At 39.6% G+C, this 27,896-nt stretch overlaps 1 protein-coding gene across 1 annotated transcript; it reads left to right on the forward strand.

Moving 5' to 3' along the window:
• Positions 1–609: 609 nt before the first annotated feature.
• Positions 610–27,460, forward strand: LOC306855830 (ubiquitin carboxyl-terminal hydrolase 28-like). Its single transcript, XM_079394729.1, has 26 exons — positions 610–767; positions 1,958–2,032; positions 2,300–2,423; positions 2,563–2,650; positions 3,765–3,927; positions 5,398–5,484; positions 5,715–5,852; positions 6,059–6,129; positions 6,868–6,944; positions 7,020–7,168; positions 7,489–7,616; positions 9,020–9,115; positions 9,224–9,379; positions 9,492–9,706; positions 10,960–11,030; positions 11,140–11,368; positions 20,104–20,406; positions 20,485–20,621; positions 23,986–24,216; positions 24,306–24,401; positions 24,519–24,697; positions 24,800–24,878; positions 25,288–25,367; positions 25,451–25,574; positions 26,205–26,400; positions 26,496–27,460. Exons 1-26 carry the CDS (start codon positions 720–722, stop codon positions 26,666–26,668), a joined length of 3,513 nt encoding a protein of 1,170 aa, XP_079250855.1. The 5' UTR covers positions 610–719; the 3' UTR covers positions 26,669–27,460.
• The last annotated feature ends 436 nt before the right edge of the window (positions 27,461–27,896 follow it).

A 27,896-nucleotide genomic window follows, 5' to 3' on the forward strand; every position in this document is an offset into this window, starting at 1 on the left:
ACAAGTTTAAGCAGCTTTTTCTTATATTTTCAACAGGTTTTCTAATAGTCAACCTTAAATTAGGCTATTGCCACATTCTGTCAGACTGCAGTAAGCTTATCATGATTCCTTATTATTGGTCCTAAAGATGTGGAGAGGTTGTGTATTTATATTAATAAGTTATTAGTTTACATACCCTAATTAAAGTAACAATATTTTCCGCCAAAAATGTCGTTACTACGGTGCAAGTCTTCATAGAAATTAAGCAAAAAATTAAGCGTCATAAACTGAATCCTTATTAATTTAGTAACTGCAATTACCACTTTCCAGTTCATGTGAGACGTCTTTCAAAAAGCTTTGTCATTTTGTTTAGCAGTGATTATACGCTATTTTACCATATGGCACCATTTTTTTTAAGTCTAAATTAAATCGTTTATTGCCTATATTTTTCAGAAAACCAAAATTGGAATTTATTTCAGATTAATCCACATAACCTCTGTCTAAGTGAGGCTGTCATGATTAATAAATTCAGTGTTAGTCAGTTTCCTTTGACGTTTCCTGACTGTTTACCAAGCGCGAGCACGACGTTTCCCAGCGCGCGCTTGAGTGTGTGTGTGTGTGTGTGTGTGTGAGAGAGAGGGGGCATATGGAGTAGGTCACACTCTTGAGTCAGGGCGAAGTAATCTGGAGAAATATATATATATATATATATTTTTTTTTTTTTTTTTTAAGTCATTGCCATGAGAGTTGAACAGGATTTTGAACATGGGGAAACGTCTGAAAACTCGGTGAGTGTGTTGTGTTTTACAGAAAATGTATTCAAAATAAACATGGTAACACGGGTTGTGTTAATGAGATCTAGGCACACAGCAGTGGCTGTCAACGGGTTATTTGCTTTAAACAGGTAGTAGATGTTGTAGACTGATTATATTTGAGCTAACTTGTAATATTTAATTTAACAAATATGTTTATAACATCTTAAACATATACTATAGGAATTTCTATCCTTATTTGGAACCCATCCATTGAAACCTACTGGAACCATTTTCTCATTTGAAAAATCATTGAGTTCTGACAAGCATCAAATATAGTATCCAGTATGCAATGTCCAGTTTATGCACTTGTTTGATTTTTAGATGATTTTTTGATCCCATTAGGATTGTTTTCAAATTATGATAAAAAACTACCATAGGAATATTATACAGACTGAGATTCTGTTCTCAAGGGTTTTAAATGTTTAAATTAGTATTTTTCCATTAAATTATTTTCTCTTAAATTTCTCTTCTAAGTTGAGTTTTTAATGCTACCTTCTGAATGAAATCTAGGAATTAGTAAATTTTCTTGTGTTTGCTTGTGTCGCTCGAGCTCATCTATGATAAACACAAGCGCTATCTTTGTCGAAGGCCCAAAATAGAGCTCTGAGTGCCGCTCACAGGCCTCCAGCTCACCATATATGTCTTCTGCTCCCAGCCTAGGGTGTCTGGCTGCCTCCACAGCCATGCTGACATTCCCACCTGCTGTCAGAATGCCTTTATATAGTTCTGTTGCTCCTGCATCTATTATCTGGGCCACAGTCATTTTTTTCATGTTTACATGCCTAATGCTAAAGCCTATTTTCAGGCATACTGTACTTGAAAATTTAATAGAAGATGTAGGCATTTTCATGCCCAAGGCTTTTATAGCTGTTGATCGGGCCAGCTATAGACTCCTCCAACCCACGCTCATTTGACACCTGAGTCAGAAATGCGGTTATGCTGGGTGATAAATCCAAGTGCAAATTGTGTCTCGTATCATATTCTTGTTTTGATCAGTTCACACCTGCTCTTTTTTTCTGGAACAGATCCTGTTATTGAGTGGTTAATTGCTCAAGTGGGTCTTGTTATCAAAAACAGAAGTATCTTCAATATGCCTGTGGCAAAGCATTTGAATTTTTGATCCACAGAAATAAAAAAACAGCATGTTTGCTTGTCTTTTTCAGAGCCAAATGCTGCTTAACCAGCTCAGAGAGATTACTGGCATTCAAGATCTGCAGGTTCTCCAGAGCGCCCTGAACGTATGTTTAGTACAGAAGCACTTATCCATGTGTTTATAACACGAGCAGCTGATGTAATGATACTGACATGGCTATTAATAGAAAATAAGCCCGACAAATGTTTGTAAATATGGAAATCATACCATGTGCGAGAGTTTCCCTTACGTTCAGTGGTGAGGGTTGGGTAACCTAGATGTGGCACTAAAACACAGGATGTGCTAAAACACAGCAAAACATGTTCATTTATTTCAATAGTGATGACTAATTGTGAGAGAACTCTTTATCCAGGCTAGTCAAGGTGACATCAGCCATGCCATTGGGCTACTGACCACCCAGCCCCCAGAAGAGGAGCACATACCTGAAGAACCAACTAAAGCCAATAATGAGAGGAACACCTCCAATACACAGAACGGTGGGCTTAAATGACACTATTAATATCAAATGACTTTCATGTCATCACACTTTCCAAAGAATAACTCACTTATATAGCAGTGTGACAGATAATGTCATGATGTTTATTTTATGCTCATGTAGTATGGACTTGTTCTCAGGTGCTGCTAAAGATGATCTGCAGACCGCCATTGAGCTAAGTCTTCAGGAGTCACAGCAGGCAGAAGTGGAGCAAAGAGAGCTGCACAGGTTCATTACCAATAGGGGCAACTGGGACATTTTTACACTTTCTTTCATAACTCACTGACTACTACAAATGTACAAGTCATCTGAGAAATATTTTCTCTGTTCCAAATGATATTATTCAGCAAGGACACATTAAATATTATTAGAATGATTTCTGAAGGATCATGTAACACTGAAAACTGGAGTAATGGCTGGAGTAATTCTGCTTTGCCATCACAGGAATAAATTACATTGTAATATATATTATAATAGAAAATAATTGTAATGATATTTCAGAATAATAATGTTGTTGCTATATTTTGGACAAATCAATGGCAAAAAAATAGACCTCTTTCAGAAACATAAAAAAAAATCTTGCCGACCCCAAAGTTTTGAAAGGTAGTGTACATGTCACTAACTTTGGGTACAAGTAACTATAAATAATCAACTTGTAATGAAAAGGACTATATCATATTATAAATCTTCTAAGACAATACTTCTATAATAATTGTTACAGTGCTTAGGGGCAATTTGTCTTCCAATAGTTGGAAGACAAATTATATGAACACAGTGAGTCTCAAATAAGAGCACACCTTAAAATAATATTATTGCTTTAATACTCTTTAATGTTAATGAATGGGTTTTGCTGTTCTATCATACTATTTTTAGCTGTACGACATAATGTTTCAAAAATACTGTAAGTATCTGAAATAAGTTAAATTGTCTTTACTAAAATATACTAATCAGCCAACAAGTCAAAAACATTCCCCAGCATGTCATGTTACAATTAATTTTAGTGTTTCAGTTGCCTCCAAAATCGTTCATGTTAACTTTCAAACAACAACCTGGTTATCGAGGGCATCAAAACAGGATCATTTTTTGACACCTTTAAACATTGTTTCTCAAAACAATTTAAAGAAAAAAACAACCCTTTATCTTTAGCAGAGAGAAGGAATTTTATTAACCATATGCTAAGCAAGAGCCATTACTCAAACCTGAGTGTGAATGAAACAGTTAGAGCGTTACAATAGCTTCTCTCGCCTGCTACAGTGGTTTTGTGTGAATTTAGAAATCATGGGCAGCTGTAAATATCAGACTCTGGTCTTGACTGTCTTACCTACTCCTGTTTTTACTCTAGGGCTCTTGAGGTTAGTGCAGAAGAGAATGCGGCCCGCATGAAAAGAAAGAGGTGTGAGGGGTCTGGAGAGAGCTGCAGCCCTGGTGACTGGATCCGACAGGAGGACTGTCCTGTGGGCATCCGTAATGTGGGAAATACCTGCTGGTTCAGCGCTGTCATTCAGGTGCGTGGAGTTTTTAATCTCAAATTTTAGGCATTTTGGTAAGCTGAATCTTTAGAATGAGTTTCATGATGGAAAAACTGTGTTGTGGAAGGTAATTGTGAGTGTTAAACTTTTTAATTTCATATAATAATTTAACAGATTCATTAGGAAATCCAATTGTAAAACAAAAAGACTGCAGTAATGGCTCTCTTATAACCTGTTACATCATCTGGCCATAGTATAAATTAAATTAGTGGTGTTGCTAATGACTGGAGAATAGAGAAGATCAGGTGGAGTGTCTGTTTTTTTTCTGTTCCTGACTGCAGAAGCGTCTCAGAGCGGTAATTTTATTATATCCATTCCAGACTGAATTTAGCGAGGCTTCTCAGATGTCTGTGTTGAAATACAAGCCTTCGCTGATATTGATAGATGTCTGAGCTAATTCAATTGAGCATTGTTTTGATGATAAAGAGAGGCATGAACTCATGGAGTGAGTTTATGGCTTACAGATAAGTAACAAACAATCTTTTGTTCATTCGTAATGATGTCATTTGAAATCATTCCCAGCATGAATATGAATATCCCTTGTATAATGCATTACCGCTAAGTTTTCATTTTAGGTTTTTTAAATTAAATGAATACTTTACAGGAAACATTTGACAGTAAAGACTTTGTTAAATAAATTTTTTTTATTTTTTAATGTTAAATAAATGTGGTTCTTTTAAACTTTCTATTCATCAAAGAATGCAAAAAACGCATTAGTTTCCACAAAAAATATTAACCAGCACAATTGTTCTCACCATTGATAATATTGTTTCTTGAGCACCTAATCTGCATATTAGAATGATTTCTGAAGGATCATGTGATACTGAAAATTCAGCTTTGCCATCTTATAAATAAATCATATTGCAAAATGTATTCAAATAGAAAAGTTATTTGTAATAGTATTTCACAGTATTACTGTTTTTACCTGTATTTTTGATCAAGAATCGGTGAGCTTTCAGAAACATTAAATCTTATTATTTGAGAAACCTTTTTTGCATCTGTAAGGTAGAATTATGTTTTATTCTTTTTTGTGCTCATTAAAATTTTGCATGTTGATTTCGACCAGCATGAGCAAATATTGTGTCCTGCTAGTTGTTTCCTGCCATTGCAAATCTGTTGTGCATGTGTTCAGTGTTTCAGTATATAAGGTGGGATGTCTTTACTTTTAATTGCACACTATGTCTCTTGTTAGATTCTTAAATTGTTGATAGTATCACATCTATTACCCAAAAGACACAGAACATAAAATACTTTAAAACTTGGTACATGAAACACAACAAGGGTAATACTCACAAGACATCAAAATATACTACTAAACATGACAACAAAATTAGCAATAACTGTGTCTATAAAACTGGTCAAATAGTGCGACTATAATTGTTCATGGCCTAATGCTTGACAGAAAAGGGCGAATTGGACTAAAAAACGAAATTCTCTTGTGTTTAGTCTCTGTTCCATCTGCCGGTGTTCCGTAGACTGGTGCTCAATTACTGCCTGTCTGAGCGTGTGCTGGAGAAATGCAAGAGTCATTCAGTGAGTAATCTGACAGACGAGCATGAGTATCGTTTAGTCTTTCTGTTGCATTGAATGTCATTTATATTTGTTCAGTTTTCAGAAAATGTTTCTTTTAGGAACAATTCCTCTAAATTAAAATTCAGTTTAATTACTGTCTATCTTTATGCCAATGTTGCTCAGCTTCACTAGTAGATCTACATGAATATGTGAATTATTCCACTAATGCACTGACTGAATTTCTGTTGCAGGAGAAAAGAAACATTGCCTTCATGCAGGAGTTGCGTTGCCTGTTTGCTCTGATGGTGGGCTCAAGCCGTAGGTTTGTAGACCCCTCTGCAGCAGTCGAGCTTCTCAGGGATGCATTTAGAACCAGTGAGGCACAACAGGTACATAATTTGAATAATATGATTTACAGCTGTTCTGTCGGGGGCTAATTTTGAAATGAAACAGTTGCAAATTATGGGCTAATAAAAGGTATCTTGAAATGTTTGCCAATCACAGCACTTTATAAAGCTACATTAGAGCTTCTTCTAAACAGACACTGTGTTGTATTCTTGGAAAACAGTGTTTATTTTAAGTTTGCTTATTCTAGGATGTTAGTGAATTCACACACAAGTTGCTTGACTGGCTCGAGGATGCATTCCAGCTGGCTGCTAATGGAAAGTAAGTTCATAAATTATAAATAATAATAGCCTTTGATGAAGTGAGCATGACTTAATTTTGATGCTTTAATTTTTGATGCATTAAATGTTAAATGACTCGGTTTTCTTACTAAAAATGGACCTCAAAAATATTAATATCATTAAAGTTGTATAATATAATATTATATAATATAATACAAAATAGTCTAAATAAAAAATAATTGCATTTGATAACTGCAATATTTTGTAGTGGCTACATCTATGTTCACTGCATCCTTAATCCATTCCACAGTTTCAAAATGCTCCTTTTTTGGCAAGAAACACATTGATGCGATTCTTCATAAACTCTTTTAACTTTACTTACTAAGAAATGTGAATAATTTTTTTATGGGTGGAAAACTTAAAAAAATATTTCTATGGGCAGTTCTCCAGCGCACAAATCCACCACAGGGTGCATCATGCCAGAAAATTATTTTAAAATGTATTTAAAAAATAGTGTGACTAAGACAAAGCTTTTTAATGTTTTATTTAAAATTATTTTATTGCCATCTTATAAGCATCATGTGCTTGGAACATGAAGAAAATGTGTTTGTTACCCCAAGGCAACATCTTGCTGTGGAGGGTTAATTAATAAATGGTAATGAGTGTAACATTTGTTAAAGAATCATGAATAATTACCCTATGGCATATTTGGTTGCTAATGTACTTGCCAGGAATTTGTTTTGTCCCAAAAATAAAACATAGCAGCTGTTATTTTCAGTAAGCCAGAGGATAAACAAAACAACCCCATGGTCCAGCTGTTTTATGGCACATTTGTGGCTGAGAGACTTCATGAAGGTAAGAGAATGATATTTCTTCTGTAATTATTCTGTTTATCACAGTCCTTGATGATAGTTGTGTAATTGCGTGCAGGAAAGATTGTGTCCAACATTGAGCAATTTGGACAATACCCTCTCCAAGTGAACGGCTTCAATAATTTAGATGAATGTTTGGAGGGTGCCATGGTTGAAGGAGAGATTGAATCGCTTCATTCAGATCAGACAATGTCCTCTGGCCAGGAGGTGAGTTTTTTTTTTACTTTAACTACATACAATTATATGAACTCCTGTCATTTATTCTGATGTTTACATTGCATTAACATTTATGGATTTGGTAGACACTTTTATCCAAAAAGACTTTGCATACGCAATTTATTAGTCTTTTCTTGCCTTGGGAATCAAACCCATGACCTTGGTGTTGCTGGCACCATGCTCTTGTGTTTGAGCTAAGGAAGGCTCAAAGATATCAATATATTATAATGAAAACAGAATAAGGATATTATTGTGAATCATGCATGTTCTTTTAAATGAATTAAAAGTATGTGGTTTTTCATTGTTTGCAGAGGTGGTTTTCTAAGCTTCCACCAGTGTTGACCTTCGAGCTGTCCAGATTTGAGTTCAATCAGTCTTTAGGGCGACCAGAAAAAATCCACAAAAAACTGGAGTTTCCCCAAGTGATCTATATGGACAGGTGAGAAATGTCATTACTCCAGCTTGTATTTATTTATTTTGTTTGTTGATTTATCTATTCATAGATATATGTTAACTTATAAATATATTTATAATTATAAACATGATTTCTTTGTTTTTTTTGTAGATTTATTTATTTTTTATTATGTGTATTTTTGTATAAATATATTTATATTAGTGCTGTCAATCGATTAAAAAAATTAACTAATTAATCACACATTTTTCTAAAATTAATCGTGATTAATCACGCTTAACCCCACCTAACATTCAAGTTTTTAAATAATCTTCAAATGTACACTGTACAAACAACATAGAGACAGTATATTTTTTATATTTCTTTAATGGTATCTTTTTCATGATTGAAGGCCAGCATCACTGATATCAATACTACTGATGTCTCTATAAAAAACATTTTTTTGCCCCCTGAATATTTAACCATTGACTGTAGCCATTCAGCATTAAAGTATAATTGAGAGCTATCAATTTTAACATTTATTAGACTTAACGTCTAATTTAAGTGAACTTAAAACAATCTTCACATGAACCCATTATAATAAATGACATATTTAGCTACCTGTGCCCTTCAGCAGAAATATACAGAAAATGAATACTTGCCAAACACTAAATTCTAAATTAAATATAGATGAACCCCTTAAAACTATAAAAGTTATTGATTTCCTCTTTTTTTCTTTTGTTCTTGGATTAATAGACATTATTTTCTATTATTTTAGATGAGGGAGACTCTGCTAGGACTGAGTGCTAGGGTGCCTCAGGACAGTTTTTAAAACCATTTCAGAGACATGTACTTAAATGTGACGCATATATAACATAGGCTATTGCATGCATGCACACAGTTTAAGGCAGCTTTAATCGCCTTTTTGGTAACTTCATGCCTGAACTGACGGCATAACTACGACATTGCATGCACGTAGTTTCTTTCGCTGTATGATATGAAATGATATAGGCTACAGTGCGCACCGGCACCTATGTGCGTGTATTTGAAGAGAGCGCGCTACGAGCACAGTATCTGTTACGCGCTTGTTTGACTCGCGTCTGGCGTGGAGGCGACGTATAGAGCACGTGTCTGAAACTTCTCCCGTTTGATGTGGTCATAAAGACATTCTGCATCTAAATAAACGCAATCCTTTGCAAGAAAAAAAAGAGACAGAGGCAGCAGTTGCGAATGGGGTGGCCAACCCTAGCCCCGCCCCTGCGTTAATTGCATTAAATATTTTTAACGCGTTAATCTGAAAATAATTAATAGCATGCGTTAACGCGCTAATTTTGACACCACTAATTTATATTATATTGTAATTTACTTATCTATTTATTTATTTGTTTATTTTGTCTCTTCAAAGCATAAAAAAGCAATGGTAAATGGCAATTCACTTTTTCTGTGAGCAGGTACCTCCACAAAAATGTTGATCAGACTCATGGTAGGAGAGGAGAAGTCAAGAGACTCAAGGACCAGTTAACAGTTCTACAGCAGAAACTTGAGGGGTACGTTCAAAAGCCATCCTGGTCAACACTACAAGTAATATTTTAAAATTTGTATTTGAGGTTTGTTTTTCAATTTTAAATGTTAAACTATGACTTTCTTTTTTAAAGATATAAAAACTATGGCTCAGGGCCAACCAAATACCCCCTGGCAGACATGTTGCAGTATGTGCTGGAGTTTGCCAGCACGAAACCCACAAATGTGTCTCCAGCCTCAGTATCTACAAATCCTGCCGCACACACAGAACCGAGCTCAGGTGACAGCAGGCAAGGCCCGTTTTCCTGCGTTCTTACTTATCAGCTGTGTGACAAACTGTGCCTATTGTTTGTTTTCTCTTCCGTGTTTGTCCCCGTCTAAGTGTTTAATTTCTTGCTGTAGTCAAACAGAACCAGACGATGCAGGCTCATCAGATGGCTCAGGCTGTCTGCAGACAGCTACACAGAGAACTCCCATACACAAGCCTTTTACTCAGTGCAGACCCCCCATGGAGGTGCCACTTCAACCAGCCCCCCACAGCGTGACCGAGGAAGAGCTGTACTTTGTCAGGAGCTGCTTACAGCGCTGGAGAGCAGAAGTTGAGAACACCATAAACGGTAGATCCTTCACTGAGTGAAGCTTGAATCAGTGTTTTTAAGTAAACACATAAACTCTGCCTCAAATTCTAGTGATTTTAAAGCATCATAGGTGCATTATAGATGCAAAGACTGTCCCAAAAAATAATGCAGTGTAATTAAGAATGTGCCAATTTGCCTCCTGTGTAGAAAGCAATATGTTGTTCAAAGAAACAAATGCTTTTATTAGCAAGGACACATTTAATTGATCAAAAGTGACAGTAAAGACATTAATAATCTTACAAAAGTTTTCCATTTCAAATAAATGGTTTATTCAACAAATAATCCTAAAAAAATTCAAATTTCCACAAAAAGCAGCGCAGCTTTTTAATACATTTCAACATTTATAATAATATTATTATTAAAATAATGTGTTTCTTTAGCAACAAATCAGCATATTAGAATGATTTCCGAAGGATCATGTGACACTGGAGACTGCAGTAATGGCTGATGAAAATTAAGTAAATCCAATACATTTTGAATTACATTCAAAAATAAATTAAAATAGAAACAGCAATTTGAATTGTAATAATATTCCATAATATTATTAAAAACAATATTACTGTTTTTACTGTATTTTTAAACAAATAAATTCAGTCTTTGTGAGTACTTTTTTTAAAAAATATTAAAATTCATACCAACACCAAACTTTTAAATCTGAAGTAGTATGGCCAAATATTCACATTATTCATAAAACAGTAGCTGAAAAAACCTGGATGTCCTACTACTACACACATACCGTAGTTAATAACAAAATACACATTTTATCTGTGAAAATATAAATTCAAGATGGTCAAGAAACGTTGAGAAAAATAATTTAAATAATTAACTGAAAATTCCTTTAGTATTGAAAAGCTATTGATAGAAATGCTTTAAAAATACTGACTATTTTTCCAAAAATTGAGAACTATGTGCTATGTTTATTTATGCTTTCATAATATTTTGTCGGCTGTATTGAAATCAATTGTGAGTCAGATCTTCTCTGCACTTTGCATGCTGAGTGCTATTTGTTTGGCATGCAGAGTTCTTGTTGCCACAGAAGACAGCTGTCTATGTAGGCAGTAGGCAGCGAGGCACCTCACTAGGTTTTGTATCCAAGCTGTAATGTGCATTTAAATTTTTCTGTTCTGAAGGCCATCGTTATTCACAAGCAGTTATCCTAATGCGTTTATGACTGTATCAGGATCCTGGCCTCAAGCGTAGCGTATTGATCTGTGTTCCCTCTCTGTGTGCAGAGCTGAAAGCCAGCATTGACAAGGTCAGCCAGGCCCTGGAGGCCATGTACTCAGATAACAGTCTGTGTCAGGTAAAGTCTATATCCTGAACACTCGTTGGTACTTTTATATTGACTGAGCCCTTTCAAGAAATTTGCGTGACACCTCAATGTACCCTGACTTCTTATTTGATGCTTCCAGGTGCCTTATAGGCTACATGCTGTGCTCGTCCATGAAGGACAGGCCTCCGCTGGCCATTACTGGGCGTACATCTTTGATCATGCTAATAAACGCTGGCTGAAGTACAACGATGTAATGGTGACAGTGTCGACCTGGGAAGAGCTGGTTCGAGACTCGTACGGTGGTATGACCAACGCCAGCGCCTACTGCCTCATGTACATCAATGACAAGCTGCCATACCTCATAGCAGGTACTTTCCCCATGTGCTTCTCAGATTTCGCATTTGCACTTAGATTTCGCTGAAAAAGCCAAGCACATCACACACTTGATTTAAGGCTTTGGCTTTAGCTCTGATATCTTTCAGAAATTAATGCTTATAGATTTGTTGGCAGACTTTATTATTTTTGGGGGGTATATGAGAGTCTCTGCCAAGCTGTGAACATCAAATACTCTTAATGCATTTAGTACCTAATGCTTTTTACTTTGAGTAGTTTTCTTAGTATTTTCTGTAAAACTAAATTACTATGAATATTTTTTGAAAAAGGGCTGGACGTTTAATGCGTTATGTAAATGTTTTTATATTAAAACGCAATAAAGTGTTTTTTAAACACAGCCACCACTGTTTAAGAGCAGGTATCTATGTCTGTCAAACAAAATGACATTGCAAGTTGACTTGCTGTCTTTTTTTGTTTTGAATAAATGACTTCTAATGCCGTTTTAGGGCCCTATGAAATCCGTTATATTTTTTACCAAATTTCTTTAATTTTTTTCCAAATTACATTTTTCCGTTTAAATTTTTTAGACTGTATTTTAATGGTTAAATTAAATTTTATTCATCAAAAAGCATGTTGTCAGGGTTCTGTCACTTCGGTCTAGTTTATTCATGGTTTTGTGACGGAGCCCTGACACTCCCTTCTTGTCTTGTTTTCTGGTGAGCGCGTGTGCTCGAGCTGCGCGCTCTCTTGTCTGCGTGCTCTGTTTCATGTTGGGGCGTGGTGTTCGGATCCCGGCACTCCTGTCTTGTTCAGACTCTGTTCTGGTTTCGTGTCGGGGTTCGGACACTCACGCTCCAGGTTTGTTCTTGCTGGGGAGCGTGCGATTTCGAGTTTGCTCGGGTCGTGCGCTCCTCTGTCCTCTGTGTGTGTGTGTGTGTGTGTTTTGTTTGTTTCTTGTTTTGTTTTGATCGGTGCTTTCATGTTTGTCATGTTTTGTGAACATGCAGCTTATGAGTCTCCTCGTTAGCTGCGTGTTCATGTCCTGTCTTGCACATGGCTAGTGATTTGTTTTGCTGGCCATGTGCTTGTGTTTTTGTTTTGTGTGAGCACATGGCTTGTCTTGTTTGGTTCTATGTGCCATGTGCTCATGTCAATTGTCTTGACCCCACCCACCTTGTTTCCTAATTATTGGTTAATTTTCCCCACCTGTGTTTACCTCATTGCCCTCCTCATTTGCTCCCTTTATAATCTCCTTGTGTTTGCAGTCCCATGCTGGTTCGTCGTCGACCCTACCCTCATGAAGTCCTGCCTTGCCTTGCCTTGCCTTGCCTTGCCTTGCCTTGCCTTGCCTTGCCTTGCCTTGCCTTGCCTTGCCTTGCCTTGTCCTGCCTTGTCCTGCCTTGTCCTGCCTTGCCAGTGTGTTTTCCCCTACGGGGTAGTTTTTGTTTGTTTATTTTATTTTATAATTAATAAAGCCCGATTTTCCTCCAGCACTTGAGTCCTCGCTCTATCCCTTCACCCCAACCCTGACACATGTCTAATTAATTGAAACTTACAATATTAAACAACAATTTAGTAAAAGTTAACAAAAATTTTAATTTTAAAGCCCAATAAGATGTTTTATTTTTTCTCAAATTTAGTTTTATTTTTACCAAATATTTTTCACCAAAATATTTGACCAAATATTAATAATCAAAAGCATCTCTAATTGATTATTAGAGATGATATATATATATATAAATAAAGATATTTTTATATATATAAAGATATCTTTGTATATATAAAAATATATATATAAAGACAGATATATATATATCATTTTATATATATATAAAAATGATCATTATTTTATTTTTATTTTCTTTTTCAGAAATACTATGTTGTGTATTTACATTTTTCTGCTAAATAATTTTTCTTGTTAATATTCCTTTAAAAATAATGTTTTAATAATAATTTTATTATTCTGTCACGGTTTCTTAAAATTAAACCAAACTTTTATTTTGACAAGTTGCTGTGACGACATCTAGGTTCCCATTCAGTCGGTCACTCCGAGTCACGTCGGATGACCAACGAAATTGGGATCTCGCAGAGAGACCAATCCACTTTGAATGTAACTAAACGAGCCAATGGACATTGGCATGCGATCATTGCATTCAGCTGCCGCTGATCACAGCGTGAGTATAAGAGGCAGTAGGTGCACCACATTAATTCATCCCTTCGCTTCGGAGCCGAGTGGCGGTGCATCACTGCTGCTCTCCTATCCTGCGAGTGAGAAAGAGCGAGCAAGTGTAGGCGTTACAGCGCAGCAGAGGTGGTCACGATCCCATGGGAAGGCAAAGTGATTTTCGTGAGGATGGTCACACTAGGAGTGTGCGGTGGCCAGCTCCCCTGCGTGCTTCAGCACTGAAAGAGCGAATTTCTCTAAAAGAGCAACACGGGTGATCGTGTCTTTTTAAAGATGTCCTATCACCCTTGTGTTTCTGGGTGTGGTCGTTGCCTGGCGCCTCAGGACGGTCACGATTGCTGCCTCACGTATCTGGGCATTCAGCACACTGAGGAATCTTTCGTGGATGGTTCATGTTCTTCTTGTAGGGACATGACCATCTTGGAGTTGTATAATAGACTCCGTTATGTCAAACATGGTGGAGTCCCTCTGCCTCTGCTGCGATCCAGCATTCGTCCTGGCACCCGGGGTGGTGCTGGCGTCCGGTGGAGTCAGAGGTGATTTGAGGATCACGGTGAGGGCTTCGCCAAATGGAGCTCCTCAAGCACTCCGCAGCCGGTGGAGCTGCCGAAGGAGTGTGCTGGGCCCTCTGCTGGACGGGGTGCACCACGCGTTTCCTTCGGTGCCCCCTCTGATGACCAGATGTCAATCGTTGCATCGGAGGGCGAGCCCTCTTTCTCCGGGGATAACGACTCGGCTGCGTTGCCCCCTTCAGGTGTGGTAGCCTTGTCCGAGCCAGACCCAGAGATGACGGCTATGCCTTCCCGGGCCGCCGAGAATGTCGGGCTCGTGTGGAATCCTCCACCACGTCCCGAACCTTCGAGGCTGGATGAATGGTTTCTCGGTGGGGGCCGCGCTGGTTCTCAGCGCCCCCCTCCGGTACCATTCTTTCCGGAAGTGCATGAGGAGCTTACGAGATCGTGGAAGGCACCTTTCACTGCCTGAAACAAATCTTGTGGCTCCTCCGCCCTCACCACCCTCGATGGTGGGGCCGCTTTGGGGTATGCGGGCATCCCCTCGGTGGAGCGGTCTGTGGCCATGCAACTATGTCCAACAGCCGCTACCACCCTGCGGGGTGACCCGTGTCTCCCCTCACGGGCCTGTAAGTATTTGTCAGGTCTAACTGGCAGTGCTTATAGAGCCTGTGGGGAGGCATCTTCTGCCCTCCACGTCATGGCGTTACTTCTGCCCTCCACGTCATGGCGTTACTGCAGGTCCACCAGGCCAAAGCCCTGAAAGACCTGCACGAGGGTGGTCACGAACTGGCGGTTCTACATGAGCTGCGTGCTGCGACGGACCTCGCGCTTCGAGCGACGAAGTTGACCGCACAGTCTCTGGGTCGTGCGATGTCCACGCTAGTGGTCCAGGAGCGCCATCTCTGGCTGTGTCTCGCTGACATGAAGGAGCAGGAGAAGGTACAGTTCCTGAATGCTCCCGTGTCACAGACCGGCCTCTTCGGCGACGCTGTCGAGAGCTTTGCCCAGCAGTTCTCGGCAGCACAGAAGCAGACTGAGGCGATCAAACACATCATGCGCTGGAGGAAACCTGCTGATTCCACCCCGGCTGCAGCCCTTCAGCCTGCTCGTCGCCGTGGGTGCCCCACTGCACCAGGCAGTTTTATGGGACCGTCATGGAGCCGGTCGCAGGCAGGACGCTCAGCCCGTCCAGGCCCCCGCCAAACCTGGCGGCAAGCGCAAGTGCAAGAGGCCCTGAGACGGGTGACCCAGAGATGGAGGAGACTGCTCGTCGGGAGATGGTGACCGCACCACTCCCTCCCACGGAGGGCCGGGTGGAGAATCTTTTGTTTCATTCTGTTTTTGTTCCGCCGCTGGCCCAGAAGCCAGCGGTACCCAAAACTTCAATAAAAGAGTGGTTTCCTCAGTCTCTGGGTCCCAAGAGGAGGAGAGTTGCGAGCCGTGCATCACAGGTTCGCTTCCCTCCTCCTCTCTCACCAGCGGGCAGCAGTGGGTTGCCCAAGGGCACCCCTTCTGCCCATTCGTGGAGCCAGGCAAGGGTGGTAGCACTCGAGGCCCCGCTTCAAGTCGTCACACGCAGGGCTGTCACAAGCCTCAAGCAGGGTTCCTGTGTTTCCTCCCACACGAGGAGGAATCAGGTGAGTGTTACACTGCACACCCAGACCCCGCCCCTTGCCATCACAGGCCCTGGGCCGGGTCCTTGTGTTCCACCTTGCTGCCCCACCACGGCTACGTTGGTGGTCCCGTTGGTCACGCTGGCACGGTCTCTTGGAGCCTGGCTAGCGCTCCCCAGTCCGTCTCGGTGGCTCCTGCGGACCATCAGACTCGGCTACGCGATTCAGTTCGCCCAGCGTCCCCCCAAGTTCAGGGGCATCCGGTTCACTTCAGTCAAGGCCGTCGATGCCCCTGTCTTACGTGCGGAGATTGCAGTCCTGCTAGCGAAGGATGCGACAGAGCCGGTCCCTCCAGCCGATATGAGGTCGGAGTTTTACAGCCCTTACTTCATTGTGCCCAAGAAAAGCGGTGGGTTATGACTGATCTTGGATCTGCGAGTTTTGAATCGTGCACTTCACTAGCTGCCGTTCAAGATGTTGATGCAGAAACGCATTTTTGTCTGCGTCCGTCTCGTAGATTGGTTCGCAGCGATCGACCTGAAGGACGCGTACTTTCATGTCTCGATCCTCCCGCAACACAGGCCATTCCAGAGATTCGCGTTCAAGGCTCGGGCATATCAGTACAAGATCCTGCCCTTTGGGCTGTCCCTGTCACCTCACATCTTCACCAAAGTCGTGGAGGCGGCCCTTGTTCCCCTGAGAGAACGGGGTGTGCGCATCCTCAACTACCTCGACGACTGGCTCACACTTGCACAGTCTCGAGAGCAGTTGTGCGCGCACAGAGACCTGGTGCTCAGGCACCTCAGCCAGTTGGGCCTTTGGGTCAACTGGGAAAAGAGCAAACTCGTGCCAACGCAGAGGATCTCTTTTCTCGGCATGGAGTTGGATTCGGTCAACCAGACAGCACGCCTCACCCAGGAACGTGCTCAGTCGGTACTGAACTGCCTCAAGACTTTATCAGGCAGGACGGCGGTCCCACTGAAACTCTTTCAGAGGCTCCTGGGGCATATGGCTGCAGCTGCGGTGATAGTTCCACTGGGTCTGCTCCATATGAGACCGCTTCAGCACTGGCTCCATGGCCGAATCCCGAGGTGGGCGTGGAAACGCTGTACTCACCGGGTTCAGAATACACCGGCCTGCCGCAAAACCTTCAGCCTGTAGTCAGATCCCTCATTCCTTCGGGCAGGAGTGCCCCTGGAGCAGGTATCCAGGCATGCTGTGGTATTCACGGATTCCTCGGCCACCGGCTGGGGAGCCACGTACAATGGGCACGCAGTGTCAGGGGTATGGACGGGTCCCCAACTGCGTTGGCATATCAATTGCCTCGAGCTGCTGGCAGTACACCTTGCCTGGTTTGGGGACGGTTCGGAGTTGCTCAGGTGGACTTGTTTGCGTCTCCAGAAACCACCCATTGCCAGTGGTTCTACTCCCTAACCGAGGCAACGCTCGGCACGGATGCACTGGCACACAGCTGGCCCCGGGGCCTGCGCAAATAAGCGTTCCCCTCAGTGAGCCTACTAGCACAGACACTGTGCAAAATCAGGGAGGATGAGGAGCAGGTCCTGTTAGTGGCTCCATTTTGGCCCAACCTGGTTCCCGGAACTCATGCTCCTCGCGACAGCCCCTCCCTGGCCGATTCCTCTGAGGAAGGATCTGCTTTCTCAGAGATGGGGCACCCTCTGGCACCCGCGTCCGGACCTGTGGAAACTCAACGTGTGCGGAGGTTCTAGGTGACCTACCCCAGGAGGTAGCACTCACTATCGCTTCAGCATGTGCACCGTCCACAAGACGGGCCTATGCTCTGAAATGGAACCTGTTCGTCAAATGGTGTTCCTCTGACCAGGAGGACCCCCGGAGATGTTCAATCAGAGCCGTGCTTTCCTTTTTGCAACAAGGGTTGGAGCGTAGGCCGTCCCCCTCCACCCTTAAAGGTTATGTTGCTGCCATTTCTGCTCACCATGACCCCGTAGAGGGGAAGTTGGTGGGGAAGCACGATCTGGTTGTCAGGTTTCTTAGGGGGGCCAGGAGGTGAAATCCTCCTAGGCCTCCCTCCCTACCCTCATGGGATTTGGCATTGGTGCTAAGAGCCCTACAAACTGCCCCCTTTGAGCCTTTGCAGTCAGTCGAGTTGAAGTTTCGTTCTATGAAAACTCTACTCCTGACTGCATTGGCCTCGATCAAGAGGGTGGGGGACCTGTAGGCTTTTTCGGTCGACGAATCGTGCCTTGAGAACTGAGGCCCCGGCCCGGAAGGCTATGTGCCCAAGGTTCCTACCACTCCCTTCAGGGACCAGGTAGTGAACTTGCAAGCGCTGCCCCTGGAGGAGGCAGACCCAGCCCTAGCTTTGCGCTGTCCTGTACGCGCACTGCGACAATAAGTGGATAGAACTCAGAACAGCTCTTTGTCTGTTACGGAGGACAGCAGAAGGTCTGTCTCCAAGCAGAGGATGGCCCACTGGATAGTGGATGCCATCACCTTGGCCTATGAAGCACAAGGTGTGCCCTGCCCGCTCAGGTTGCGTGCTTACTCCACTAGGGTTGTCGCATCGTCCTGGGCGTTGGCTCGTGGTGCCTCGCTAGCAGACATCTGTAGAGCTGCGTGTTGGCGACTCCCAACACGTTCGCTAGGTTTTATAGCCTACGTGTCGAACCGGTTTCCTCTTGAGTTCTCCCCTCAAATGGGTAGTGGCACTGAGAGGCCCGGCTCAGAGTCGGCTTGCGGTGTCCTTACGCCTAATTCTCGAGAGAGTTCCTTAACCAGGCAAACCCTGTAGAGTCCTCCAGCACTCCAGTGTCCAGACGTGGCGGAACGTCCGGTGCTAGGCCTTTCAGGCATTGAATTCTTGAAATCTGGTGTGAGGCTAGTGCCCATATGAGAGACCCTGTTGGGATCCCATATGTGTATTCCACAGTATGCTTATTAGAGCCGTGTTTCCCCTGTGACTTCCATGTGCAATAGGGCCCTACGGGGTTCCTTCACATGTCTAAATGTCACTTAACCCCCTCTGGGAGGAGGTGACTCTGCAGTGTGCATCCCCCAAGCGGAAGGGCACACTTCCCAGTGTTATCCAAGTCCTACTGTTTGGGTTGCTCAAGGAACAACAGTAGTTGACCTCCTCTGTGTAGAGCCCGGTCCTATCGTCTGCCTTATAGGAAGGATCAGGAGGCCTACACAGGGCACTGGAAGGGGCAGCTCCTGTGGCGCTTTGGTAGGGATCCCAATTTCATCGGTCATCTGACGTGACTCGGAGTGACCGACTGAATGGGAACGTCTCAGTTACATATGTAACCCTCGTTCCCTGAAGGACGCTGTACCACTGCTGAGCTGCCGGGTCACCGGCTCGGCTCCTCAGCGAAAGCATGAATTAATGCGGTGCACCTACTGCCTCTTATACTCACGCTGTGATCAGCGGCAGCTCTCTGGCGAGATCCCAATTTCGTCGGTCATCCGACGTGACGTCTCCGTTCCCTCCTTCAGGGAACGAGGGTTACATACGTAACCGAGACGTTTCTGTTTGTATATGATATGATGATAGTTTTACTCAAAAGAAATGGTAAAATGCTCATGAAGTGACTCTCAGAGAGGCTGGAAACACCGCGAGCCTCATGCTCGCTTCAGTATGTGTGCAGTAAACAAAACCACATGTCAGCGCCATTCATTCACACTGAGACATGCAGAATATGCAGGATTCATATTTAAATGCTACTTTTGCAGCTTTATATTAACAGGCACTAGTCTATATCATGTTTTTTATTCAGCTGTACTGGCCTACTTTTGATGTATCCATCCAAAATTTGGCAAATTCCGTGACATTCCGCATTCTACTATAAATTGGATTCTGCGATTCAGTCTGCGTTTGCCGCATCACAAAAATCATAGGGCCCTACAGTTTATCATAGCTTATCATTGTGAAAAAAAACAGAAAGCACAAGCTTTTGTATCAGGTTGTATTTACTTATCAGAGTTGTTGAAATTGGAGATTCACACCAGAGTCTATTCAGCATGCTTCTGTTTTTTAAATAAAATCAAATATCCTCAAATTTCTGCCATATAAAATTACATGTAATCGCACACACTTCATTTGTTTAATCTTTTTATTTAATGGAGAAAACATCATGGTAATTTAAAATGAACAAAGGTCAATGTCATAAAGAACAACAAGTGCACTTGCATTTTTTGAGATTGGCTGGCTGATTTTAGGAGCTGAATGAACAAAACTCCATTAACTAGTCACTCTGGATATCAAGTATGTGAATTGCAGAGCCATAACAACACCTTTTTACCACAGAGTGTTAAGTAAGATTTAAAGTTTGACGTCTAAAATTGCAGTGCAGCGATTTTATTGGTTATTTGGGCTGTCAATCATTTATTTAACATTTAGGCCTTTTTGTAATGATTTTCCTATCTGCTACAATAATGAAATTAAACGTGACTTTTTTCTTGCTTATGAATGACAGAAGACACGGATGATGAGACAGGGCAGGTTCTGAAAGGAATGGACTCCCTTCCATCTGTCCTGAGGCGTTATGTTCGGGAGGATAACCGCTGGTTCCAGCAGGAACTGAGAGAATGGGAAGAGCAGTTCTGCCAAGCCCAACGTGAAGAAGCGCAAGTTCAAACACACACAGAGAAACCCGTCCCAGAAGAGCCACAGAACCCAGAGCAGGAGCCAAACACAGAACCAGTCCAAGAACAAACAAATAAAGTGTCCCAAGAACCACCCACAGATTCAACACCAGCACCTGCCCAGGACAGTGAAGGTCAGAACCTTTTTCATCAGGTCAGATGTTTTCCATGTATCCATTGCAGGTATATTTTCAACGTGCTTTCCTTCCCAGAGCCCATGGCCAATTCAGCAGCTCTCAACTCGATATCATCAGAGCCCAGTGAGAATGTGGAAGAGGGAGGTGAGGAGCATATCACTAGCAGCCAGACACATGGCCCGCCAGATGAAGAGAAGCCAGATCAGAGTCAGGTGAGAGTGTTAAAGAGTTATTTGAGACGTGCAGAAAATAGGTCACATATACAGCACTGGAGGCTTCACGTACAGTACATATGTGTCACGGTTTTCTTCCTCAACATAAACTGCAACAGAGTACCATCACACAAAATCACACAACACTAATGCATTTAACAAAAATAATGTGATGACATTTTAACTAAATGTACGTTAAATATGAATACAACTATTCAAATTAAATATAATCAGGGAGCTTTTATCATTTTTCAATAAATTGTAATGTGACTCATATGTGACATTATTTTTTTTCCAAATAATTTTAATAAACAATATATATTTATACTGTACGTTTTGTTAAATAAAATATACAAATTCACCATTAAATAATAATACATTTTAATAATTTGATGACATTTTAACTAAATGTAAGTTAAATATGAAAAAAACTATTTAAATTAAATATAATCAGGGAGCTTTTATCATGTTTCTATAAATTGTAATGTGACATAAATTTTTACAATTAATTTTAATAAACAATTTCTATTTATATTGTCATATTACATGTCTTGTTAAATATGTGACCCAGGACCACAAAACCAGTCTTAAGTCGCTGGGGTATATTTGTAGCAATAGCCAAAAATACATTGTATTGGTCAAAATTATTGATTTTCTTTCATGCCAAAAATCATTAGGATATTAAGTAAAGATCATATTCCATGAAGATATTTTGTAAATTTCCTACTGTAAATATATCAAAACTTCATTTTTGATTAGTAATATGCATTGCTAACAACTTCATTTGGACAACTTTAAAGGTGATTTTCTCAATATTTTGAGTTTTTTAGATAGTTGTATCTCGGCCAAATATTGTCCGATCCTATCAATGGAAAGATTATTTATTCAGCTTTCAGATTATGTATAAATATCAATTTCGAAAAATTGACCCTTATGACTGGTTTTGTGGTCCAGGGTCACATATAATATACAATTTCACCATAAAATAAATAGTAATTCATACTTTTACTTCATAAAATACTTTGATAAAACATATTTTAGATGTAAAACATACTTCCAAAATGTGCAGTATATTACACTAAAGTTACATGTGTTATATTAAATCTTAACTAATTTTTCATTTTAACTGTATATCATTACTTTATACTGTATATGGCATATATAAAATGCATTGTAAATTCATTTTACATTATTATAAGCAATTTAGTGTATTAACTTGTATTTTTTATACATTTAAACATTTGTCAGGAATTTCTATAAAGAAAAATTATATATTTTTATTATTTTGTTCATTACAATTATGAACATTTTTAGTGGATTATTTAAGGATTTAAATACAGAACAGATGTTTGTGTATATTTTGGCAACTATGTATGGGAATATGGCAGAAAAGATAGTAGATTTACATTAATGGTTAAAGCACTACAAACTTGTTTGTTTACACTTGCTTAATGTTTAATGTTTGATCTGTTGCGTTGTGATGTGAAGAGTTGTGCAAAAGCTCTGGTATTTTTGTAAGAGGATAAGTTTTGGAAAGGAATATCTGGATAAGGTTCATCGGACAGCTATGAGCCGTCCAACATTCTTCAGTCTTTCTGGTTCAAGTTTAATGCGGGGGTGCTGGGGACAGTGTGTCAGAGAAGAGCTTTAAATAGAACCTGAGCTCTGTGTTTCCTGCATGCACCATCAAGATCAACTAGATTCCTACCTTTCTGCAGTCATTAAATGATTGTGGAGAACATTTTCCTGATGCTTCAATCAACAGACAATAGTTTAAGCGCCATGTGTTCTTGCTGTCTAGTCTTTAGAGTGTAATCTTGGATATTATTGACTCAGTATATGGAGTTTCAATCAGCCATTCTGTACTTACAACACAGGATTTATTCTTCTGCTGTTCCTCTCTTTGACTCATTGATTTTATTGGTGCTCCTGATTTATGACTTTGCTGTCACAACATGATCTAGTTGCTAGGCCTTGTCATAAATGGTAGTGATAGGACCTCTAGTGGTTAGTATCTCATATTGCATTCAAGGATATTTATAAGCAAAATAAGGCAGTTAACAATACTTCAAGAATTTCTACAACATACATGTAGTTGTACCAGAAACATGAATTGTGAATCTGTTTAAAACAAAATGTTGTGACATAAGGACAACAATGGTAGTCAGATAAATCGGATGATATCAGTCAAGCGCCAGTGTTATTTTAGTATCACTGATACACTATTATAGTTTTTGTTAATATAATGAATAGATTTTATTTTTATATTTTCTGTTTTAATTTAATTTCAGTTAATGTTTTAGTCATTTTGTTGTGTCTTTGTGATTTTTGTGAGTTTTTTAATATGTCTGTATAGTTTTTATATTAAGTTTAGTTTTCAGTTTTAGTTTATTTAGTTTTAGTTATTTTAGTACTTGAACTTAAACTAAATGAAAATGAGAAACTTAATATTTTATTTTTATTTCAGTTCATGATTATTTTATTTTTAAGTAGTGAAAACGTTTTAATGGTTTCAGTTTTAATTTTAGTTATCATAATGACTCGGTAACAGAGAACCATCATACAAAAACACGCAACACAACGCATTTAACAAAAATAATGTGATAAATATGAATAAAACTATTTAAATAAAATATAATCGGGGCGCTTTTACCGTTTTTCAGTAAATTGTATTGTGACTCATATGTGACATTTATTTATAACAATATTTTAATAAACAATATTTACATTGTACATGCCTTGTTAAATATAATATACAAATTCACAATAAAATAAATTATAATTCATACTTCATGCTATTCGCACACTTTGATAAAACATATTTTAGACGTAAAACATACTTCCAAGATATGCAGTATATTACATTGAAATTACATGTATTATGTTAAGTCTAATTTAATTTTTCATTTTAACTGAAAATGTTTTTAATGATTTCAGTTTTAGTTTAAATTACGATAATGACTCTCTCAGGTACAAAAAAACCCCACATCACTGTTGTACACACAGAAAGTGGGCAGCACTATTTTCAAGCATTCAACATTCTTCCATGCATTAAAAGGAATAAATGATGAAAATTCAAAGTAAAATACTTTTCCTTGTCCAACTTACTAGCATTCACTGCTGATTTCTTCAAAGACAGCCAAAACAGCCTTTTGAAACTGCTATAAATCTAGTCAGATGATGCTCAGAGATTCACATTTCCGTTGTTTTAAAAACCAGTTAGAATTTCCTGAGGGATCCCATGGTAAATTAGACTTCCTGGTTGCCTACAAATTGACGTTATGAGTGAACATCTCTAAAGACTATAATGAGTGGATGAGATCATTGACTGTCATTCAACACCCCATTTCTCTGTGTTTCTCAGCAGCCTGTGGTGAAGTCAGCCACTACAGACAGATCTGAGTCAGAGGTGGAGGTGGAGGAGCAGGACATCAGTGATAAGGGAGGCCCAGAGGCAGAGCCAGAGGCCTCATCCACAGAGGAGAACCAGGCCACGGCCGCGCACAGCCAGCCTGAGAATGAGGTGTCTGAGGTCGAGATACCCAATGTAGGCAAGATTCTGGTGCGCTCTGATGCCGATGGCTACAATGAGGAGGTAAAGGTTCCATGAATTATAAAACTAGGCTACTCATACATTAGATTTAACATAACATTTTGACATTTGTTTAATCTGTAATTGAATAGATGATGCTAACACCAGCTATGCAGGGCGTCATTTTTGCAATTGCCAAGGCAAGACAGGTCTTTGACACAGACGGACCTGAAGCAGGACTCATCAAGGTATATATTCAGATAATAATTCTCATAAACTTAGATATTAAATTAGTTTACTTAGTACTTTATTTAGCAAGCTCACCCTGTTTTTTTCTTTGGAAATCTTTTGGATCTCTTCATCAGGCGTTTCATGAGGAATATTCCAGATTGTATGAGCTGTCCCAGGAAGAGACCACACCCCAGCAGGACCCTCGACTCCAGCATGTTCTGGTCTACTTTTTCCAAAATCAGACACCTAACCGTGTCATTGAGAGGACATTGCTTGAGCAGTTTGCAGATCGGAACCTGAGTTTTGATGATCGGTACCCATTTCTTTTAAATCAATTACTTAATGCAGTATTTTGGGGGGAATAGGTTAAGACTGAATAATTGGACTAATCTAAACTGGTACTTTTTCCTTGTAGGGCTATCAGTATCATGAGAGAGGCCAGAACTAAAATCCGTCTCATTAAACCAGAAGACATGGACATGGATGAGTACTTGGTAAAATCAAAAATGTATATATTATACATTTTCTTCTTAAATGTATAATATATGCTGCTGTTTAAAAGTTTCGAGTCAGGAAGATTTTTATACGCTTTTAAGGAGATTAATACTTTTATTCAGCAGGGATGCATTAAATTGATCAAACATGACAGTAAAGAGATTTATAATGTTACAAAAAATTCAGCTTTGGCAGCACATGAACAAATTACATTTTCAAATATATTAAAATATGAAACAGTTAATAATATCACTGTTTTTACTGTATTTTTTGATCAAATAAATGCAAACTTGATGCGGATAAGAGACTTCTTTTAAAGTCTTTAAACTTACCAACCTCAAACTTTTGAACAGTAGTGCATGTGTTTGATCATTTTAAACTATATTTTCTTTCTCCTTCTCTTCCTAGCAATGGCATGATGACTACAGCATGTTCAAGACAGTGTTTGCCTACTTGTTGACAGGTCTCGAGCAGTATCAGAATGGAAAGTATGTAGACTCAGAGACATGAGACATTGCCTTTGCATTAAATTGGCGAGTTTGTACTACAATAATTATTTTTTCCATCGCAGGATAAGAGAAGCTCTGAATTATCTCGCACATGCACACCAGGACAACTCAGTCCTTCTTAGGAAAGGGGAGAAGAAAGGAGTGAACCAGTCACTTATTGCACTTTACAGAAGAAAGTGTTTGAAAGTATGTACACATTAATAATCCAAAACATACTCTAAAAATGAGTGGTCAAAAGTTGACAGTAAGATTTTTTTGAAATACTTTTTCACCCGTTTTCACCACAACTGCAATTTTTTGATCAGAGATACCATAAAAACTGTAATATTGTTACATATTATTATAATTTAAAATAACTGTTTATTCCTGTGATGCAAAGCTGAATTTTCAGCAGCCATACTCCAGTCTTCAGTGTCACATGATCCTTCAGAAATCGTTCTAATATACTGATTTGTGTGTTTAGCTGTGGAATGAACTGAGGAATGAACAGTTGTGCTGCTCAATATTTTTTCAGGTTTCTTTGATAAGGAGACAGTTCAAAAGAGCAGCATTTATTTTGTAACAAAGTTTTTATTTATTGTATATTTGCTGTATTAAAATTATATATATATATTTTTTTTTATCTGATCCCAATTAATTTGAACTCTGGTATATGTAGTTTTGTAAAGACAATCATATATTAGGCATATATACGTCTTAAATATCTGTCACTAAACCTTTAGATCAAACGATTTTAGGCTCATGAGAAACCTTGACTGGTACAATATATTTTGATCCCATCTGATATGAAACTTCTGTGTACGTTACACCCTGCAGGAGCTGAATGAGAACGCAGCCACACTCTTTAAAAGTCAAGATGAAAATGACGTGGCAGAGGCGGAAACCATCATGAATGAGTGCATCATCCCTTGCATGCACCTCATGGTCAGAGACAGCGTCAGCCAAGAGGACTTGGACATCATAGAGCTGATCAGGAGTTGCTGGTGCTCCTACCTGGGGCAGGAAATGGATGGTGGGCTCTTTTACCCTAGATTTCATATATAGACCATTTCTATTAGATTCTTTGCTCATGTTGTTATTCATGTTTGTCTGTTTTTGGATAATCAGATTCTGTTCAGGAAAAGCTCGGTGAATTCCTGCCCAGAGTCCTGGACTGTTCTGCAGAAATGGTGGTCCTGAAGGAGCCCCCCAAAGTGAGGAACTCTTCCCACGATCTGTGCAGCCGCCTGACTGCCGTCATGGAGTCCATTCACAGCACCTCAGTCGTCACTGTGAAGTGAGGCAAGGTTGAAAAACAAAAACAAAGCACAGTCACAAGGTGATCTCAGGCTGAGCTGGATTTTATTTTCGCTGCACAATGACGTTTTCTGTCACACTACGGTACACATATTCACTGTGTTCTGAATTCCTTCAAGGGAGATTGATTGGCTGCTTTCGTTCTTTGTAGGTGTTTGATCTCAGGAAAGATCAAATAGATTACATTTTGTAAAGCCAGGCTTGTGAGAGAGCAGTGAAGGCAGAGTGAAAGCTTTTACCCTGTTCTTCTTGAGCTGTAGACAGCGTGAAAATATAGTCTTTTATAGAGATTTGCTGGAGCCACTTTATTTCAGATCTTCTGTGTATTTCTTTCTTTGTACAGTAAGGTCGTCTGATTTTCCACTCCTTTGTTCTTTCCCTCTTTTGCCTTTCAATAAAAATTTGATTTCTCACTTTGTCGCCCTGTCCTGTCTGTGAGTTCTCTTTTTTTCTTTTGTATTTTCCCCCCTATCTGTTCTCATTTTCTGTTTCTTTCAAGTTCTTCTCAACATAATTCTATAAGGATTTCCATTTATACTGTACATCTACTGCAGGTCCATTGATAATAACTAGTTATTATGTAGGAGACCACAGGCATGACCATTTATTACTAAATCTATGTGAACTCTTATTTGTACTTGTTTTATCACGTCATGGCTTCTGCATTCATAACTGTGCAAAGAATATATTTTCAGATGTGTATATTTAATATATCTTACAAAATATACAAATGTTGTAAAATATTGTTAATAAAGATTTTAAAATATTTTTACATTAACAAGTTTTAGTTGCATATATTTAATCATATTCCTCATATATTTGCCATTATTATATATATTTTAGGCTAATTCCTTTGTCAGTATCCACAGAACACTGCCACGTCACATATGTTTCAAGAGAAGTATAACTCTCTGTCAAGCAATAGTTTTTGCTTTTAAATAATAGTTTTACCTTCTTCTCTTAAACTTATTTCAATAGGTTAGAAGCTTTCAGAATGGCCTGTTACTAAAAATAACCACATACAAAGAGCAGCTACAGTTTCATGCATTTATTAGAATTGTTTATCTACAGTGAAGTAGCAGTGTGGTATTGTTTTTTGTTAATTACACTTTTATTAATGCCCATGGCGTAGTGCTGATTTATGTCTAACAAGATATGAAAATGTTGAGTAATTCAGATGAAATTAGTGAGACACTTCCTATTCACTTATAT

The sequence above is a fragment of the Barbus barbus genome, assembly GCF_936440315.1.
Source record: "Barbus barbus genome assembly, chromosome: 36".
Taxonomy (NCBI): domain Eukaryota; kingdom Metazoa; phylum Chordata; class Actinopteri; order Cypriniformes; family Cyprinidae; genus Barbus; species Barbus barbus.